Source organism: Mesoplodon mirus, assembly GCF_964341445.2.
Source record: "Mesoplodon mirus genome assembly, chromosome: 12".
NCBI classification, from domain to species: domain Eukaryota; kingdom Metazoa; phylum Chordata; class Mammalia; order Artiodactyla; family Ziphiidae; genus Mesoplodon; species Mesoplodon mirus.
The window spans coordinates 9,262,375-9,281,426 of record NC_138988.1 but is presented as its reverse complement, the minus strand read 5'-3'; the positions used below and the strand labels follow the sequence as shown (position 1 = coordinate 9,281,426).

Below are 19,052 nucleotides of genomic sequence, written 5' to 3'. Positions count from 1 at the left end.
GGGAATTCTTACAATCTGGCATGTTTGTCACACTCTACAGCGGTGAAGACTGAGGATGCTACAGTGAAACGGTGTGGGGTTGAATCTTGGTTGTAGCTCCTACAGCTGGGGGTTAGTTACTTTACCTTGTCAAGTCTCACATGCTGTTATCATTACTGTTTGTTGTCATTGTTCTTTGTCTCTCCTCTTAACTAATCTACCTGTTGCACCTTCTTATTTCTTGTTGCAGATAGAGGACATGCAGTGGGGTAAAGGACTCCGGGAGATCCCCTCGTCAGTGTGTACACTGCCGTGCAAGCCTGGGCAAAGAAAGAAGACACAGAAGGGAACTCCTTGCTGCTGGACCTGTGAACCTTGTGATGGCTACCAGTACCAGTTTGATGAGATGACATGCCAGCATTGCCCCTATGACCAGCGACCCAATGAAAATCGAACCGGCTGCCAGGACATCCCCATCATCAAACTGGAGTGGCACTCCCCCTGGGCCGTCATCCCTGTCTTCCTCGCCATGTTGGGGATCATCGCCACTATATTTGTCATGGCCACTTTCATCCGCTACAATGACACTCCCATCGTCCGGGCATCTGGGCGGGAACTGAGCTATGTTCTGTTGACGGGCATCTTTCTTTGCTACATCATCACTTTCCTGATGATAGCCAAACCTGACGTGGCAGTGTGTTCTTTCCGGAGAGTTTTCTTGGGCTTGGGGATGTGCATCAGTTATGCAGCCCTTTTGACAAAAACCAATCGGATTTATCGCATATTCGAACAGGGCAAGAAATCAGTGACAGCTCCCAGACTCATAAGCCCAACGTCACAGCTGGCAATCACTTCTAGTTTAATATCAGTTCAGCTTCTAGGTGTTTTCATTTGGTTTGGTGTTGACCCACCCAACATCATCATAGACTATGATGAACATAAGACAATGAACCCTGAGCAGGCCCGGGGAGTTCTCAAATGTGACATTACGGATCTCCAGATTATCTGCTCCTTGGGATATAGCATTCTTCTCATGGTCACATGTACTGTGTATGCCATCAAGACTCGGGGTGTCCCAGAGAATTTTAATGAAGCCAAGCCCATTGGATTCACCATGTACACAACATGTATAGTCTGGCTTGCCTTCATTCCCATATTTTTTGGCACCGCTCAGTCGGCGGAAAAGGTAAGTGAAAATGCGCACCGCACACCATGCATTTCAAAAATGTGTTCCTTTTTGAAAATGTTGAAACCAAATCGATTGTATAGAGCAAGAGGTTTTAAAAATGCAGAATGGTATTCCCGAGACTAGACAAATCCTGAGTTAATAGGCATCAGTGCTACAGAAGTCCGAAACCTGCCTTGGGCTGTGCTACTGGGTTGGCCAAAAAGTTCGTCCGGGTATGTCTGTGACGTCGTACCCAAAACCCGAATGAACTTTTTGTCCAGTCCAATACATTCATTCCACTGGAAACCAACCAGAGGTGTAGCCTTTTCAAGTCAACTGATCAGAGAGTGATGCAATGTAGCAAGAGATTATCCAGTATAACATAATCCAATCTGTCTAAATTAAACCTTCCTATTCATTCATTACCTACTCCCTCTTCTTTCATATGTATCTCCTTGGGATAAGAGAGGGGGGCCACAGTCCATTATTTCCCAGGATAAGGATGGTCATCACCAGCTCTCTCTCTTCCTAGTGGCTGTGTAGGCACTCACTGTGGATTGGATCATGTGTGTGAACTATACAACATATGTCTGTATCTACACGTATCTCTAAATGGGTGGATATAGGAGACCTTTGGTTGTCATTCCAGTCTATGGCTCGCTACAGCTAGATGTACAGTAATTGCCTCAAATGATGCAGAGCGATATCAGAGACTCAAGTCTCCAGCAGTGGGAGGGCCAGTATGTCACAGGGGAAGTGTCATCTGGCTGCAAAAGTTCGAAGTTTTCAAAATTAGTGGACCCTAAAATGTTGATCCTAGATATGTTCAGTGTACATGACCTCCCCCTCCCCATATATAGAGTTTTATGTTTTTTATGAGTCTATAAGCTAGGCAGTCCTAATATGTTGAATCTTAACGCAACTAATACATGTGTAGCTGTAGGTTTGACATGTGCGCGAATCAGGCAATGCTACTATGTTGATTCTAAACGTGATTCATATACATCTGAGCTCTGTGCTCACCTGGATATGGTTTTGTATATATGCAAACTGGGCAATGCTAATAGGTTGATCTTAATAAGATGTGGTGACCTTTACTCAGTGAAGGTAGCTCTGGCATGTCGGTACAGCTGAAGCCAGAACTGAGACTTAAGTCCTCACTGGCACACTCTATAGAGAAAGCACAGTTACAGCTTGATTAGAAGTCAGCACATCAGGCGTCTAGCCTGGTACCACGTCACTTTGGAGAAGTCTCTTAAACATTCAAGGACTTAGCTCCCTAAGTGGGGAGAACAAGGATTGAAGTAGAAATGTCTACAAATTTACAAATCTCTGCTTCTGGGAATTAGTTGAATTTGGTTGTTTATAATCATAGAAAGGATTAATGGACTTTGACTGGTTTTCCAACTGAAAAGATGTCTTTTACCTAAACGGTTTGATTTAGCAGCTATAAGATTGGGCTATGTTTAAAATGAAAAAGGCAAATGTCTTATGAAAGCACAGCGAATTCTAAAACCAAGGACAGTGAATGGTTCCAGATTACGGTTTTAGTCATAAAAGGAAGTTCTTAGAGGAAGTTCTTCTTGAACATATGCTCAGTGAGCAAAGTATGTGTCCAGAAGTATGTTTCAGATTCATAATGCATGTTTACTATCTGTGAAACTAACTTGAATTTCATTTCATTGCTTTATCCCTGGGCCAAGGGAATAGTAAAATATGAGGTAGGGTAAGGAAATGCAATGTATGGCAGTAAGTTGATAATCATGGACATATTTGTGGGGTCTGATGTGCATCATCAAAGCCTATCGAGATAAACATTATTCTGTTATTAAACACAATTTCCCATGCAACAGGATAAAAATATTAGAGCTTTTTCTTGTAAATTTATGCTTGAGGAATATAAAAGGCAAGGATCATTGCAGTTGTTCTATAGATGAGCCTTGTTGTAATGCATATTTGGCATTATAGGTCTCTACCATTTTGTCTGTCATTTCTAGCCATTTCTAGTCATGACTCTGAATCTTGTTAGTTAAAATCAGGGTATAATTTACTCATTTAAAAACCTGAGAAGGATACAAGTTTTCAGGAACTGGATTCACTGATTCTGGTTGTTCTAGAAAACATTGCGTGGGTAGAACCGGACTACAGGAAAAACTAAGCTGTCTTCAAGCAGTGTGCTTTGTATACCAGAATTTAGAAGGCACGTATTTCTCTTTGTATACTCTCAGTGGATTATGATGTTTTACATAGTTGTTTGACACAATTAAAGGTACCAAATTGCCAACTGGGAACAGTGAATTTTGCATGAAAATGCACGTGCCTTCATGCTAGGCATATGGCTAGAGTACATGAAACCATGGAATTTATTTTTTTTATTTTAAAAAATTTTTTAATTTTTTATTTTCCTTATCTTTTTTTTCTTATTAGTCATCAATTTTATACACATCAGTGTATACATGTCAATCCCAATCGCCCAATTCAGCACACCACCATCCCCACCCACCGTGGCTTTCCCCCTTTGGTGTCCATACGTTTGTTCTCTATGTCTGTCTCTCAACTTCTGCCCTGCAAACCGGTTCATCTGTACCATTCTTCTAGGTTCCACATATATGCGTTAATATACGATATTTGTTTTTCTTTCTGACTTACTTCACTCTGTATGACAGTCTCTAGATCCATCCATGTCTCAACAAATGACCCAATTTCATTCCTTTTTATGGCTGAGTAATATTCCATTGTATATATGTACCACATCTTCTTTATCCATTCATCTGTTGATGGGCATTTAGGTTGCTTCCATGACCTGGCTATTGTAAATAGTGCTGCAGTGAACATTGGGGTGCATATGTCATTTTGAATTATGGTTTTCTCTGGGTATATGCCCAGTAGTAGGATTGCTGGATATATGGTAATTGTATTTTTAGTTTTTTAAGGAACCTCCATACTGTTCTCCATAGTGGCTGTATCAATTTACATTCCTACCAACAGTGCAAGAGGGTTCCCTTTTCTCCACACCCTCTCCAGCATTTGTTGTTTGTAGATTTTCTGATGATGCCCATTCTAACTGGTGCAAGGTGATACCTCATTGTAGGTTTGGGGTTTTTTTTTGTTTTTGTTTTTGTTTTTGTTTTTTTTGCGGTACGCGGGCCTGTCACTGTTGTGGCATCTTCCGTTGCGAAGCACAGGCTCCGGACGCACAGGCTCAGCGGCCATGGCTCATGGGCCCAGCCTCTCCACGGCATGTGGGATCTTCCCAGACCGGGGCATGAACCCATGTCCCCTGCATCAGCAGGTAGACTCTCAACTACTGCACCAGTAGGGAAGCCCCATTGTAGTTTTGATTTGCATTTCTCTAATAATTAGTGATGTTGAGCAGCTTTTCATGTGTATGTCTTCTTTGGAGAAATGTCTATTTAGGTCTCCTGCCCATTTTTAGATTGGGTTGTTTGTTTCTTTAATATTGAGCTGATGAGCTGTTTATATATTTTGGAGATTAATCCTTTGTCCATTGACTATTTCGCAAATATTTTCTCCCATTCTGAGGTTGTCTATTCGTCTTGTTTATGGTTTTCTTTGCTTTGCAAAAGCTTTGAAGTTTCATTAGGTCCCATTTGTTTATTTTTGTTTTTATTTCCATTACTCTAGGAGGTGAATCAAAAAAGATCTTGCTGTGATTTATGTCAAAGAGTGTTCTTCCTATGTTTTCCTCTAAGAGTTTTATAGTATCTGGTTTTACATTTAGGTGTCTAATCCATTTTGAGTTTATTTTTGTGTATGGTGTTAGGGAGTGTTCTAATTTCATTATTTTACATGTAGCTGTCCAGTTTTCCCAGCACCACTTATTGAAGAGACTGTCTTTTCTCCATTGTATATCTTTGCCTCCTTTGTCATAGATTAGTTGACCATAGGTGTGTGGGTTTATCTCTGGGCTTTCTACCTTGTTCCATTGATCTATGTTTTTGTTATTGTGCTAGTACCATATTGTCTTGATTGTAGTCTTGACTGTAGCTTTGTAGTATAGTCTGAAGTCAGGGAGTCTGATTTCTCCCGCTCCGTTTTTTTCCCTCAAGACTGCTTTGGCTATTTGGGGTCTTTTGTGTCTCCATACAAATTTTAAGATTTTTTGTTCTAGTTTTGTAAAAAAATGCCATTGGTAATTTGATAGGGATTGCATTGAATCTGTAGATTGCTTTGGGTAGTATAGTCATTTTCACAATATTGATTCTTCCAATCCAAGAACATGGTATATCTCTCCATCTATTTGTGTCATCTTTAGTTTCTTTCATCAGTGTCTTATAGTTTTCTGCATTCAGGTCTTTTGTCTCCCTAGGTAGGTTTATTCCTAGGTATTTTATTCTTTTTGTTGAAGTGGTAAATGGGAGTGTTTCCTTAATTTCTCTTTCAGATTTTTCATCATTAGTGTATAGGAATGCAAGAGATATCTGTGCATTAATTTTGTATCCTGCAACTTTACCAAATTCATTGATTAGCTCTAGTAGTTTTCTAGTGGCTTCTTTAGGATTCTTTATGTATAGTATCATGTCATCTGCAAACAGTGACAGTTTTACTTCTTCTTTTCCAATTGGTATTCCTTTTATTTCTTTTTCTTCTCTGATTGCCATGACTTCCAAAACTATGTTGAATAATAGTGGTGAGAGTGGACACCTTTGTCTTGTTCCTGATCTTAGAGGAAATGCTTTCAGTTTTTCACCATTGAGAATGATGTTGGCTGTAGGTTTGTCGTATATGGCCTTTATTATGTGAGGTAGGTTCCCTCTATGCCCACTTTCTGGAGAGTTTTTATCATAAATGGGCATTGAACTTTGTCAAAAGCTTTTTCTGCATCTATTGAGATGATCATATGGTTTTTCTTATTCAGTTTGTTAATATGGTGTATCACATTGATTGATTTGCGTATATTGAAGAATCCTTGCATCCCTGGGATAAATCCTACTTGATCATGGTGTATGATCCTTTTAATGTGTTGTTGGATTCTGTTTGCTAGTATTCTGTTGAGGACTTTTGCATCTATATTCATGAGTGATATTGGTCTGTAATTTTCTTTTTTTTGTAGTATCTTTGTCTGGTATTGGTATCAGGGTGATGGTGGCCTCATAGAATGAGTTTGGGAGTGTTCCTCTGCAAATTTTTGGAAGAGTTTGAGAAGGATGGGTGTTAGCTCTTCTCTAAATGTTTGATAGAATTCACCTGTGAAGCCATCTGGTCCTGGACTTTTGTTTGTTGGAAGATGTTTAATCACAGTTTCAATTTCATTACTTGTGATTGGTCTGTTCATATTTTCTGTTTCTTCTTGATTCAGTCTTGGAAGGTTATACCTTTATACGAATTTGTTCATTTCTTCCAGGTTGTCCATTTTATTGGAATAGAGTTGCTTTTAGTAGTCTCTTAGGATGCTTTGTATTTCTGCAGTGTCTGTTGTAACTTCTCCTTTTTCATTTCTAATTTTATTGATTTGAGTCCTCTCCCTCTTTTTCTTGATGAGTCTGGCTAATGGTTTATCAATTTTGTTTATCTTCTCAAAGAACCAGCTTTTAGTTTTATTGATCTTTGCTATTGTTTTCTTTGTTTCTATTTCATTTATTTCTGCTCTGATCTTTATGATTTCTTTCCTTCTGCTAACTTTGGGTTTTGTTTGTTCTTCTTTCTGTAGTTCTTTAGGTATAACGTTAGATGGTTTATTTGAGATTTTTCTTGGTTTTTGAGGTAGGCTTGTATAGCTATAAACTTCCCTCTTAGAACTGTTTTTGCTGCATCCCATAGGTTTTTTTTTTTTTTTTTTTTGCGGTACGTGGGCCTCTCACTGATGAGGCCTCTCCCATTGTGGAGCACAGGCTCCAGACGCACAGGCCCAGCAGCCATGGCTCACGGGACCAGCCACTCCGCGGTATGTGGGATCTTCCCGGACCAGGGCACGAACCCGTGTCCCCTGCATCGGCAGGCAGACTCTCAACCACTGTGCCACCAGGGAAGCCCCATCCCATAGGTTTTTAATCGTCGTGTTTTCATTGTCATTTGTTTCTAGGTAATTTTTGATTTCCTCTTTGATTTCTTCAGTGATCTCCTGGTTATTTAGTAACGTATTGTTTAGCCTCCATGTATTTGTGTTTTTTATGTTTTTTTTACCCTGTAATTCATTTCTAATCTCATAGTGTTGTGGTCAGAAAAGATGCTTGATATGATTTCAGTTTTCTTCAATTTACTGAGGCTTGATTTGTGACCCAAGATGTGATCTATCCTGGAGAATGTTCCGTGCGCACTTGAGAAGAAAGTGTAATCTGCTGTTTTTGGATGGATTGTCCTATAAATATCAATTATATCTATCTGGTCTATTGTGTCATTTAAAGCTTCTGTTTCCTTCTTTATTTTCATTTTGGATGATCTGTCCATTGGTGTAAGTGAGGTGTTAAAGTCACCCACTATTATTGTGTTACTGTCAATTTCCTCTTTTATAGCTGTTAACAGTTGCCTTATGTATTGAGGTGCTCCTGTGTTGGGTGCATATATGTTTATAATTGTTATGTCTTCTTCTTGGATTGCTCTCTTGTTCATTATGTAGTGTCCTTCTTTGTCTCTTGTAACATTCTTTATCTTAAAGTCTATTTTATCTGATATGAGTATAGCTACTCCAGCTTTCTTTTGATTTCCATTTACATGGAATATCTTTTACCATCCCCTCAATTTCAGTCTGTATGTGTCCCTAGGTCTGAAGTGGGTCTCTTGTAGACAGCATATATATGGGTCTTGTTTTTGTATCCATTCATCAAGCCTGTGTCTTTTGGTTGGAGCATTTAATCCATTCACGTTTAAGGTAATTATCGATATGTATGTTCCTATTACCATTTTCTTAATTGTTTTGGATTTGTTTTTGTAGATCATTTTCTTCTCTTGTGTTTCCCACTTAGAGAAGTTCCTTTAGCATTTGTTGTAGAGCTGGTTTGGTGGTGCTGAATTCTCTTAGCTTTTACTTGTCTGTAAAGCTTTTGATTTCTCCATCGAATCTGAATGAGATCTGTGCCGGGTAGAGTAATCTTGGTTGTAGTTTCTTCTGTTTCATCACTTTAAGTATATCATGCCACTCCCTTCTGGCTTGTAGAGTTTCTGCTGAGAAATCAGCTGTTAACCTTATGGGAGTTCCCATGTATGTTATTTGTCGTTTTTCCCTTGCTGCTTTCAATAAATTTTCTTTGTCTTTAATTTTTGCCAATTTGATTACTGTGTGTCTCGGCGCATTTCCCCTTGGGTTTATCCTGTACGGGACTCACTGTGCTTCCTGGACTTGGGTGGCTATTTCCTTTCCCATGTTATGGAAGTTTTTGATTATAATCTCTTCAAATATTTTCTCTGGTCCTTTCTCTCTCTCTTCTCCTTCTGGGACCTCTATAATGTGAATGTTGTTGTGTTTAATGTTGTCCCAGAGGTCTCTTAGGCTGTCTTCATTTCTTTTCATTCTTTTTTCTTTATTCTGTTCCACAGCAGTGAATTCCACCATTCTGTCTTCCAGGTCACTTATCTGTTCTTCTGCCTCAGTTATTCTGCTATTGATTATAGTTTTCATTTCAGTTATTGTATTGTTCATCTCTGTTTGTTCTTTAATTCTTCTAGGTCTTTGTGAAACATTTCTTGCGTCTTCTCCATCTTTGCCTCCATTCTTTTTCCGAGGTCCTGGATCATCTTCACTATCGTTATTCTGAATTCTTTTTCTGGAAGGTGCCTATCTCCACTTCATGTAGTTGTTTTTCTGGGATTTTATCTTGCTCCTTCATCTGGTACATAACCCTCTGCCTTTTCATCTTGTCTATCTTTCTGTGAATGTGGTTTTTGTTCCACAGGCTGCAGGATTGTAGTTCTTCTTGCTTCTGCTGTCTGCCCTCTGGTGGATGAGGCTATCTAAGAGGCTTGTGTAAGTTTCCTGATGGGAGGGACTGGTGAAACCATGGAATTTAAATTGTGGAAAGCAGCGAATTGCAAAATGCAAAAAGACATCACAGCAAAAGGCATTATTGCCCACCTAATACATACAAAATCATAACCCTTCTGTTTTTGTTTAGATTTAAGAGTTGAAGTGTTTCAACTGGAAGAATTCCATTGTTACAAGACACACAAAAAAAGAAAAAATAAGCAGTGAGTTCAGTAATATCTATTTACTGTTTCAGGATATTGAATTTTTTGATTGATTTGGTTTTGATTATATGAGTATTTCTTTGTGAAATTTCTCATCAGTTGAGTTCATTAACACAGCATAAGGTATGAGGAATATTCCTTATTGTCTTGCAAAACCTCAACCCTCATGAAGTTTATTTTTGCTTTTGTTATGGAGGATGCAAGAGGATATTACTGTTATCTTGTTTTATCATTGCTAACCCTGTGACTTCTGGAATAAGGATCTTGGACATGGCCAGGGAGGGAAGAGGGAAACTCTAGGCAAAAAATAACGATTCCTTACCTTAGGAATTATATTTACGTGACTGAAATGATTCAAGGAGACACTGCACATGGTAGAGTGACAGCACAGCAGGAGCTCGCTTGTCTGGTGAAGTGCTGTGATATCCTATTGCTATGTACTGGCACAGCCTGTTGGAGGACTGGCTTGTTTTCAGGGAAAGCAAAGGCTGGACTCGTGGGTGCATCTTTACAAAGAGCTTTTCATGAAGCCAGGTAGGGAGGATACAGGTTATGCCGCTCAAATCTGGGAATCCCTTTAGATGCTATATTTATTCACTTGTTTTTAGCCTGTTGTTGTCTGGAGGACTTTCTGGGTAAGCCCATATATGATTTCTTACACAGGGACAGGGAGACAAGCTTTGTAACATTTCTACAAAAGCAAAGTAGACTTTTGTATAAAAGGGAAAGGATCAGAGGGTCTCAGAAGTCTTCCCCTTTGTGCACATGTGTTTGCTTGGATGGGGCGGGGGATGGGTTGGTGAGAAGAGGAGAAAGCAAAGAATTGAGGCATTTTCTGGTCACAGAAAAATGCTGGAAAAAGAGTCTTGAAGTCTTGAAGGAAAAAAATGTCTTGAAGGAAAAGAGTTACGTTTTCTGTAACATGACCCACAAACCTCTCTTGTGCACATATCAGAACAGAACCACGGTGGATTTCAGTACTTAAATAACAGGATTCTTTGGTTTTCACTGAAGTGTATTCCACTAAATGACAGAATTGGGGCCATTGTTGGCCATCTCTGCACCAGCTCAGGGTTTTTAACTCAGTGGTTCACAATTGTGTCTGTGGTAATCCCCGGAGAAATTTGTTTTAAAAAATATCACATGTCCACCCACCCCAACTGGCTCAGTAAGGATAGGATGGGCATAAAACTCTAGATTTTTTAAACAAGCATGCTGGCAAAACACCAGTGGAAACCAAGGATGCTTCCTAAAACTGCCTAAATATTTTCCTTCTAATCCACAAAAGACATTCTCTAAATATTTCCTGATTTCTAATTTAAGAGGCTTTGGGGATAAATTAATTCTCATCCCAAACAACTGGAAGATCCACAAGAAACCAAGAGATCAGAAGGATACTATCCATGGTCAAAGACAAAGTCTAGAGTCAAAAGTCTGAATAAAGTGTCAACTTCAAAGTTTGGACCAGAGACCTGAAAAGCCAGAAGAACCAAGGCACTTGGCCCTGGAACCAGAGATAGCAAGAGGGCAGTCGGGTAGGAGTGTTCCCCCAGAGTATTTCTTGAATGGCTGCGACTATATGCCAAGATCTTTTGATCTTCCAGTTATAGCAGTAGCTCCCCAGAATCTAAACACAAAGCAAAACAAACCTAGGACTAATATTAAGATTGAGAAATATTTGGTAGGGAGGGAAACCTTCCCTAATCCATGCCTGAGGCAGACATTGCTTATGACTAACAGCAAGCTTCCCCTGAACTCCGGTGTGGTCTTGAAATCCTTATCATCACAGTCTTTCTCGGCAACCACTACTAATAAATCAGAACTGAAAGGAATTTGAAATCCACGTGCCAATTCTGATGTAGTGTTGGGTTTCAATGAATGACCCTCGGTATCTCTTCCCATGCAGCTGTTTGTTGTCACTGTACTGAAGTCCTTGAACAGCTTTTGTTAAGATTAATCTGCTTAAAGGTAAAGAATAGTCAGAGAAATGGGGTGTGTTTGAATTAGGCTTTATTTTGTCTCTGATCTTTTTTTTTTTTTTTTTTAATTGCCCAAAGACGTACAGGAAGGAAAAGACCTAGTTCTCTTTGGAGGTAATATATTGGTTAATGCTTCTGCACTATTTGATTTGATTAAAATTTTCTCCTGACCTTTCAGCAATTGAACTAACAATTGTGCAACACCTACTGTGCCCCTAGGGCTCTGGGAAGGGCTGTAATGTAGGTGTAAAGAAGGCACCATCCTTGTCAGACAGGAACTGAAAGCTAGTGGTCCACACAGGCCTTCAAAGAAATATCACCTGGTGTGAGATAAGCTACACTCATCACACGAAGAATGCAGTATGGACACACAGAGAAAGGGACCTCCACTTAAGCTTCATGGAAAATGCAACAAGGGACCGGAAGTGAACAGGCAGAGGAAGTGCTAAGACAATCCATTAAGAAATTCTATCACATGTGAAAAAGTAGGGGGATGCTGTTTTCAACATACAGTACGTGGACTGAGGAGACGACATTGTGCTTAGGTGATTTTGACTCTTGCAAACCTGAGAGGTTTTTAAGAAAACCTCATTCTATGGGCAAATTTTGAAACAACGTGAATCCCGCGTTTCATTCCCAAATCAAACTTTTGGCAGGAATTGCCTCTTTCCTAAGGGGTGCGCCGAGTTAATTTTAAATACTAGAGCATGTAAGCCGAAACACCCGCTGTTCTTTCTTAGGATGAAACATCCCCTTATGCATATGTTGAATTATGCGTGGTCTTCCCTGTGGTGCAGTCCCACCCCCTCTTTGATTTTGGGGGCCTGGACTCAGAGATAACAGAGATAACGATGCAGTGGAAGAGTAGCTGTGTTTGGACTTTCTCTTTGAAGCTATGGAGATCCAACAAAAGTTTCCAAGTGTGGGAGGAATGTGAGCATAGGATATCTTGGAAAGTGAATCCCAGGGGTAGTACTTGAGGACGGAGGATGAGCCAAGGTGAAGCAACTAGAGAACTAGTTAAGTAGCTATTGTCGTAGATGGATCAAAGGATGGCATTGCCTTGAAGAAAGCCTGAAGGACTAGAAAAGATAAAGCAGGTCTGTTTTGAACATTTTGAACATAAAAGAATACACGGGGCTTCCCTGGTGGCGCAGTGGTTGAGAGTCCGCCTGCCGATGCAGGGGACACGGGTTCGTGCCCCGGTCCAGGAAGATCCCACATGTCGCGGAGCGGCTGGGCCTGAGAGCCGTGGCCGCTGAGCCTGCGCGTCCAGAGCCTGTGCTCCGCAACGGGAGAGGCCACAACAGTGACAGGCCCGCGTACCGCAAAAAAAAAAAAAAAAAAAAAAAGAATACGCAAACAGGCTATGTCTTATCTTCCTTTTTGTGTCACTCTGCTTTATTGCTGAAATCAGAGATACGGATTTTTTTTTCTATTTTATGGTTTTGCAGGTAGCATTGCCCACTATTTAATCTTTTTCAAACAGCAACTAAGTGAGGAAAGAAAGGACTCCTATTGTCCCATCCTCTAGAGACAGTCATCGTCAACAGTCTGATGGCTCTACCTCTAGACCTGTAAGTACACACACATACACAAACATTTTTTAAAATAAAAATTCTTCTTTTGCCTTCTGGAGTGCTTACTAAGACCTTCACCTTGCATCTAAACACAGTGGAGAGAAACGTCCCAGGGCATAGGCGATGCTGAGGCCATTTGTCTACCCGTGCATACTGGTGGTTGAGGCATTACTTCTGCTATTTAATTTTGTCTGTTCAAATTTTTATCAAAATCTTGTGAAATCATCTCTTTTCTGCTTCCTGCTGTGACCTTGGTGATAGCTGAGCTTCTCTCCAAACAGCCCTCTGAAGCCAGCTGTTTGCACATCTGGTATTAGTCAATGGCTTGGAATAGTACAATCCTCTTTGCTCCCTTCATGATCCATCAGCTAATTTCAAGTGCTGACACCCAGGATAATTGGAGCCTTCACCATCTCAGTCCTTTCCTTTAGCCAGAAAAGGTAGTTCAACAGGTAAAACCCAAGAGCCTGTGTAAAACTGAATTGAGCTAGAACTAATAAGGAAATAACTTAACTACATTAAAACCATTCAAGGCCCCAACCATTCAAGGTTTGAACAGAGACATACTCAAGAAAAATATTTCTGCTCAAAAGAAGACTTAACTAGAGTGTTGAATCTGCCCGCCATAGTGTGCTCCCTGGAGCCCAGTTTTCCCATTAGATGGCTTTCATTTTGAGACGTCAGCCACCAAAAGACCTAGTCACCAGGACCCAGACCTCACCTTTATAACTGGTATCAGGATAATGAGACAAATCTTTGTTCTTCGGCATTTCTAAGACCATCAGAGACCACCCATCATTTTCACAAACAACTCTTCTCAAAGCGCAGGAAATCATAATGAAACAGAGTTTACTGATGAGCAGTCAGAGGATTGCCAAATCCAGCCTTGGGGGCTGGAGATCCCTGTACTGTAGTTCATAATACGAACTGGTCTCACGAGCATTTCTTTCAGGTCCCAGCTGCCCTCTGGTCCTAGAAGACCTTTCCTCCCTACCCCCTCATCTTATGGTGCTCTGAATCTAATCACATTTTGGAATTTGCACATTTTGGGTGTGTCATTTAACCTTTTTGGTCCTAGGGTTTTTCATCTGCACAGTGGGTATAATTATTCCTTCTTCTGTGTTTGTTTAAGAGCAAATGAGTTCTCTAAATTGTTTAGCACAACATTTAAAAGACTGATGATACCAGGTACTGGTGAGGATGTGGGACAATGGGTGCTCTCATACTCTGCTGGTGGAAATGTCAAAGATAGTATAGTCACTTTGAAAAATAGTTTGGCAGGTTCCTAAAATGAAAAGCATGCACCTACCATACTACTCTAGCCATTTGTCCTCTGTCTTTACCCGTGAGATATGAAAGAATATGTCCATACACAGACTTGCACATCAATTTTTTGTAGATTTATTTATTATTTTTGTAAAAAGATTTATTTTATTATTATTTTTAAATTTATTTATTTTTATTTTTGGCTGTGTGCAAGCTCTCTAGTTGTGGCTACTCTTCGTTGAGGTGCGTGGGCTTCTTATTGCAGTGGCTTCTCTTGCTGCGGAGCACAGCCTCTAGGCGCACAGGCTTCAGTAGTTGTGGCATGTGGGCTCAGTAGCTGTGGCACACAGGCTTAGTTGCTCCGCGGCATGTGGGATCTTCCCGGACCAGGGCTCGAACCCATGTCCCCTGCATTGGCAGGCGGATTCTTAACCACTGTGCCACCAGGGAAGCCCTGTAGATTTATTTTTAATAGTCCAAAACTGGAAACAATCCAAGCACCCATCAGTAGGTGAATGGATATGCAAATTACAGTCTCTTCATAAAATGGAATACTACTGTGCAGTAAAAAGCATCAGAGTATTGATATGTCCAACAGCATGGATAAATCCTATGTAATTACTCTGAGTGAAAGAATGCAGATCAAAAAAGAGTGTATAGGTATGATTCCATTTATATAGAATTCTTTTTTTTTTTTTTTTTTGCGGTGCGCGGGCCTCTCACTGTTGTGGCCTCTCCCGTTGTGGAGCACAGGCTCCGGACTCACAGGCTCAGCAGCCATGGCTCACAGGCCTAGCCGCTCCATGGCGTGTGGGATCCTCCTGGACCGGGGCACGAACCCGTGTCCCCTGCATCAGCAGGCAGACTCTCAGTCACTGCACCACCAGGGAAGCCCTCGAATTCTTTTTAATATCCAAATTAATCTGTAGTAGCAGAAAGCAGATCAGTTGTAGGCTGAGGGTGGTGCTGAAGAATGACAGAGGAGCACAAGGAAATTTGGAGGGTGATGTATGTGTTCACTTTCTTGATTATGGTGATGGTTTCAAGCAGGTTTCAAGCATGTGTGTGTATATATGTCAAAGCTCATCAAATTGCACACTTCAAATGTGTACAGTGTATTATGTATCAATTATACATCAATAAAGCCTTTAAAAATTGCTTTGCACAGAAACCCTTCTCATCTTCCTCCTTTTTCTTGAAACTTAATAATTAAGTGTTCTGGGACTTCCCTGGTGGTGCAGTGGTTAAGAATCTGCCTGCCGATGCAGGGGCCACGGGTTTGAGCCCTTTTCCGGGAAGATCCCACATGCCGCGGAGCAACGATGCCCATGCGCCACAGCTACTGAGCCTGCGCTCTAGAGCCTGCGAGCCACAGCTACTGAAGCCCAGGTGCCTAGAGCCCATGCTCCGCAGCAAGAGATGGCACGGCAGTGAGAAGCCCGCGCACTGCAACGAAGAGTATCCCCCACTCATCGCAACTAGAGAAAGCCCGCGTGCAGCAACAAAGACCCAATGCAGAAAAAAAAAAAAATTAAGTGTTCTTACACCTTTTGGCCTATTTGCACAGTGCTGACATAAGAAATTGCATCGGAAATAAAACTAGAATTGTATAAATGAAAGTATAGAGAGCACCTCACACATTCTCTGGCAAATGGTAAATGCTCATTAAAGAAGAACTGTAGGGCTTCCCTGGTGGCGCAGTGGTTGAGAGTCCGCCTGCTGATGCAGGGGACACGTGTTCGTGCCCCGGTCCGGGAGCATCCCACATGCCGCGGTGCGGCTGGGCCCGTGAGCCATGGACGCTGGGCCTGCGCGTCCGGAGCCTGTGCTCCACAACGGGAGAGGCCACAACAGTGAGAGGCCCGCGTACCGCCAAAAAAAAAAAAAAAAAAAAAAAAAAAAAAAAAAAAAAGGAGAAGTGTAACCTTCCAGCCTAGGCTCCTCTTAGCAAAATTTCTGTCTAAGTCAAGGCAGGAGGGTGAACAGAATATGAAATAGTCATGCATTTGGGGAAACTGTAAGTAGAGGCTGTAGTGTGGCTTAGAGGGAAAGCAAGAGCTCACTCTGGGGAGGGGGGTGGAGGTGAAATCTTAGAGGGTCCTGTATGTTTGACCTTGTTTTTTAAGGAAGGGGGGTGTGAGCTTCAGTGAGTTTTAGGGCAGGGGTGTGATGCTGCTGGATTTATGTTTTAGAAAGATTATTCATGGCCTGTGAGTAATGGTTTGCATGATAGTTGTCATAGTGTGATTTATAATAAGAAATATATATCTGATCTTCATTCCATTTCTGGCATGGAGCTACTAAAACCCTTGGAATTTCCTAAGCTAGGAGAGCTGTAAAGGTGTCTTTTGTTATGTTAGTGAAGTACCTTTTGGGCCTCCAGGAGAGGTTGCCAGGAGCCGGGCTCCTGATTAGAGTTACAACTTCTGTTTCCACCCCTGACCTCTGGGTCAGTCAGCATTGAGCAATGATTTCATCATCCGTGCCTACTTAATGCAGCCTCCATAAAATCCCAAAAGGACGGGGTTTGGAGAACTTCTGGGCTGGTGAACACTTGGAGAATTGGGGAGAGCGGGGTGTTCCAAGAGCATTTTCCGTACCCTTTCCCCATACCTGTGACGTATACATATCTTCTCTCTGGCCATTCCTGAGTTATATTCTTTTATAAAAACAAAACAAAACGAAACAACCGTCATCTAATTAGTCAATGTTCCTGAGTTCTGTGAGCCACTCCAGCAAAATGATCCAACCCAAGGAGGGGGCTGCTGGGACCTCCAGTCTATAGCCAGTAGGTCAGAAGCACAGGTGACAACCTGGACAAGCACTTGGCATCTGAAGTGCAGTCGGGGGTGCAGTCTCATGGGACTGAGCCCTTAACCTAGAATATGATGCTGTCTTCCATAGTATCAGAACGGAGTTGATTTGTAGGCTATCTGGCAGGTATCAGACTGCTGGGGGCAAAGAAGCCCCGTATGTTGGAATCGGGTACAGAACATTTTACAGTTAATGCGTGAAGTTCTCTTCTGGGCAGACAGACAGCGGTTACCAGTAATGGTTTAAATGGGTTTTTCCTATAACCAGGCTTTAAGATCCATGGTAGCATGCAACCCGAGGGGTGAGGAAGAGTGCAAACAGTCTGCTGGATGAAAAACTTGGATCAGAGCTGGTAGCCAGCTGTACTTTCCTTCTCTTCCCTTTTGGTGAAGGGGCCAGCAAACCTCCCACACCCAGGAACGTTAGATGGACTTGGGAATTCCAATTCTGCTCAGTCCCCTGGCTCGTAGGATGGTTGGTGGGGAGGAGACTTTGAAACACTGCCTCCGATGTACACTCCCCCCCCACACACCCAGGTAAAGAGAGGGACCTGCAGGTGAAACTGCAGCCGATAGTATTCAGTAGTTGATATATATTATGGGTATTAGTAAGAGCTTGTTTTGAAGAGTATCTATATAGTAGAAATACTGTCTATACACATTTCCCCGTGCTTTGGGTCTTCTCACTGTGTGGCCACCGTTTCCTCTTTTTCCAAAAGTGATGGGGGCTTTTGAACCGGAAGCGGTTCCTAATGAATAAAGCTGTCCTCAGCTGACTGGCCCTTTGTCTTGAGGATCAGGGTGCACGTTGTCTGCTGTGGAGTTCCCACCCTCTGGGAGCCCAGCCTGTTAGCCTGTGCCTTTGGTAGCCCTCTACCCCTGCTGAGCGCTACAGGTGACTCTCCAGGGCTGCCTGGGTTGGGACATAAAGCCATTGGGAAGTCAGTGCATCAGGAAGGGAATGGTCTCAAACAAATGATAATCCAATTACAGACTTGGAGGAGGGCTCACGTGGAATTTCTCAACTCTGATTGAATAAAAGTGACATTTTCCCATTCACATCTCAGGCACATAAGGGTACCTGAGAAGAGAGGGGGCCACATGTAGTCAACAGAGCCATTGCAGGGCAAGGCTGAGAGCACAGTGTGGCAAGGAATTTAAAGGACACGCCCCTGCCACTCAATTAGCAATTCCTTGAGGTTTCAAAAGTCTTTATATACGTGAAGGAGGAACCTCAGGCACGCTGGGTCATCAGTAAAAATCCATTGGTAGACAATTAAATGATGAAACAAAAAGTCCTATTTTCTTTCCTATATCACAGCCTCTCCAGTCTTCGCCCCTGAACTTTGAAGCAGTGATCTTTTCTTATTTCTCACTTCCAAGAAGCTAAAACTGTTGCCAAAGAGGCTTGATTTATGTATGAGTCAGTTTTTCACACCTGGGAGATTCTGGCTGACAGGCCCAAAGCCCCAGATCAGTTTGTGGTGATCGGGTTTTAGCATCCAAGACCGGATATGTACGCTGGCTAAATCTGTCTTCCAATTCGACCAGTTCCATTGTGTTTCTCCAGTAACCTTCCCAGTGCCCTGTCAAAGCGACTAGGTTCGGATGCCATGGCCAAATTACCCTGTCGATGTGGTGAGGGCTGCTGCCTGGTGCTGGATCACGTGCCAGATGAATGACGTGCTTAGTTTTAACCCAGTAATCAGGTCATTATCTCCTTGTTTAATGTTCCAGATCTTGAGATCTAGAAGTAGGTTGTGCAGTTGTATTTTCAGAAATTTAACTAGAGGCAAGGAACCACCCAAATGTTTTCATTTGTATAGTGAAATTTAATGTAATTTTTAATCCCCTTTTCCCAGAATCCTTGCTGGGTGGACAGGGGTAGAGATAAGTGTATAGGTCTTTGGCATTTTTGTAATAGTTTTGAAATTGGAACATTACCCAGTTATATTGTAGTGGGAAATGGACTCAAAATCTTCAGATTTTCCGCTCTTGAAAATATGGCACAAAAGCTTATAAACAACAAACAGAGGCAAACTGCTGACACAGGAGTTGAACCGAACACTCTAGGAAGACCTACGTAAGAGAAGCAGACTTCACCATCTGATTCCAGGGTTAAGAG

The 19,052-nt window shown here is 41.7% G+C and overlaps 1 protein-coding gene across 1 annotated transcript in view; it reads left to right on the top strand.

The window, feature by feature from the left end:
• The window catches only part of GRM7 (glutamate metabotropic receptor 7), a gene marked incomplete at its 3' end in the record, with an annotated part of 816,540 nt that overhangs the window by 642,563 nt on the left and 154,925 nt on the right, over nucleotides 1–19,052 (top strand). Inside the window, exon 8 of the mRNA XM_082638105.1 lies at nucleotides 230–1,165. Coding sequence (XP_082494231.1) covers nucleotides 230–1,165 — 936 coding nt within the window. The remainder of the gene's footprint in view (nucleotides 1–229; nucleotides 1,166–19,052) is intronic.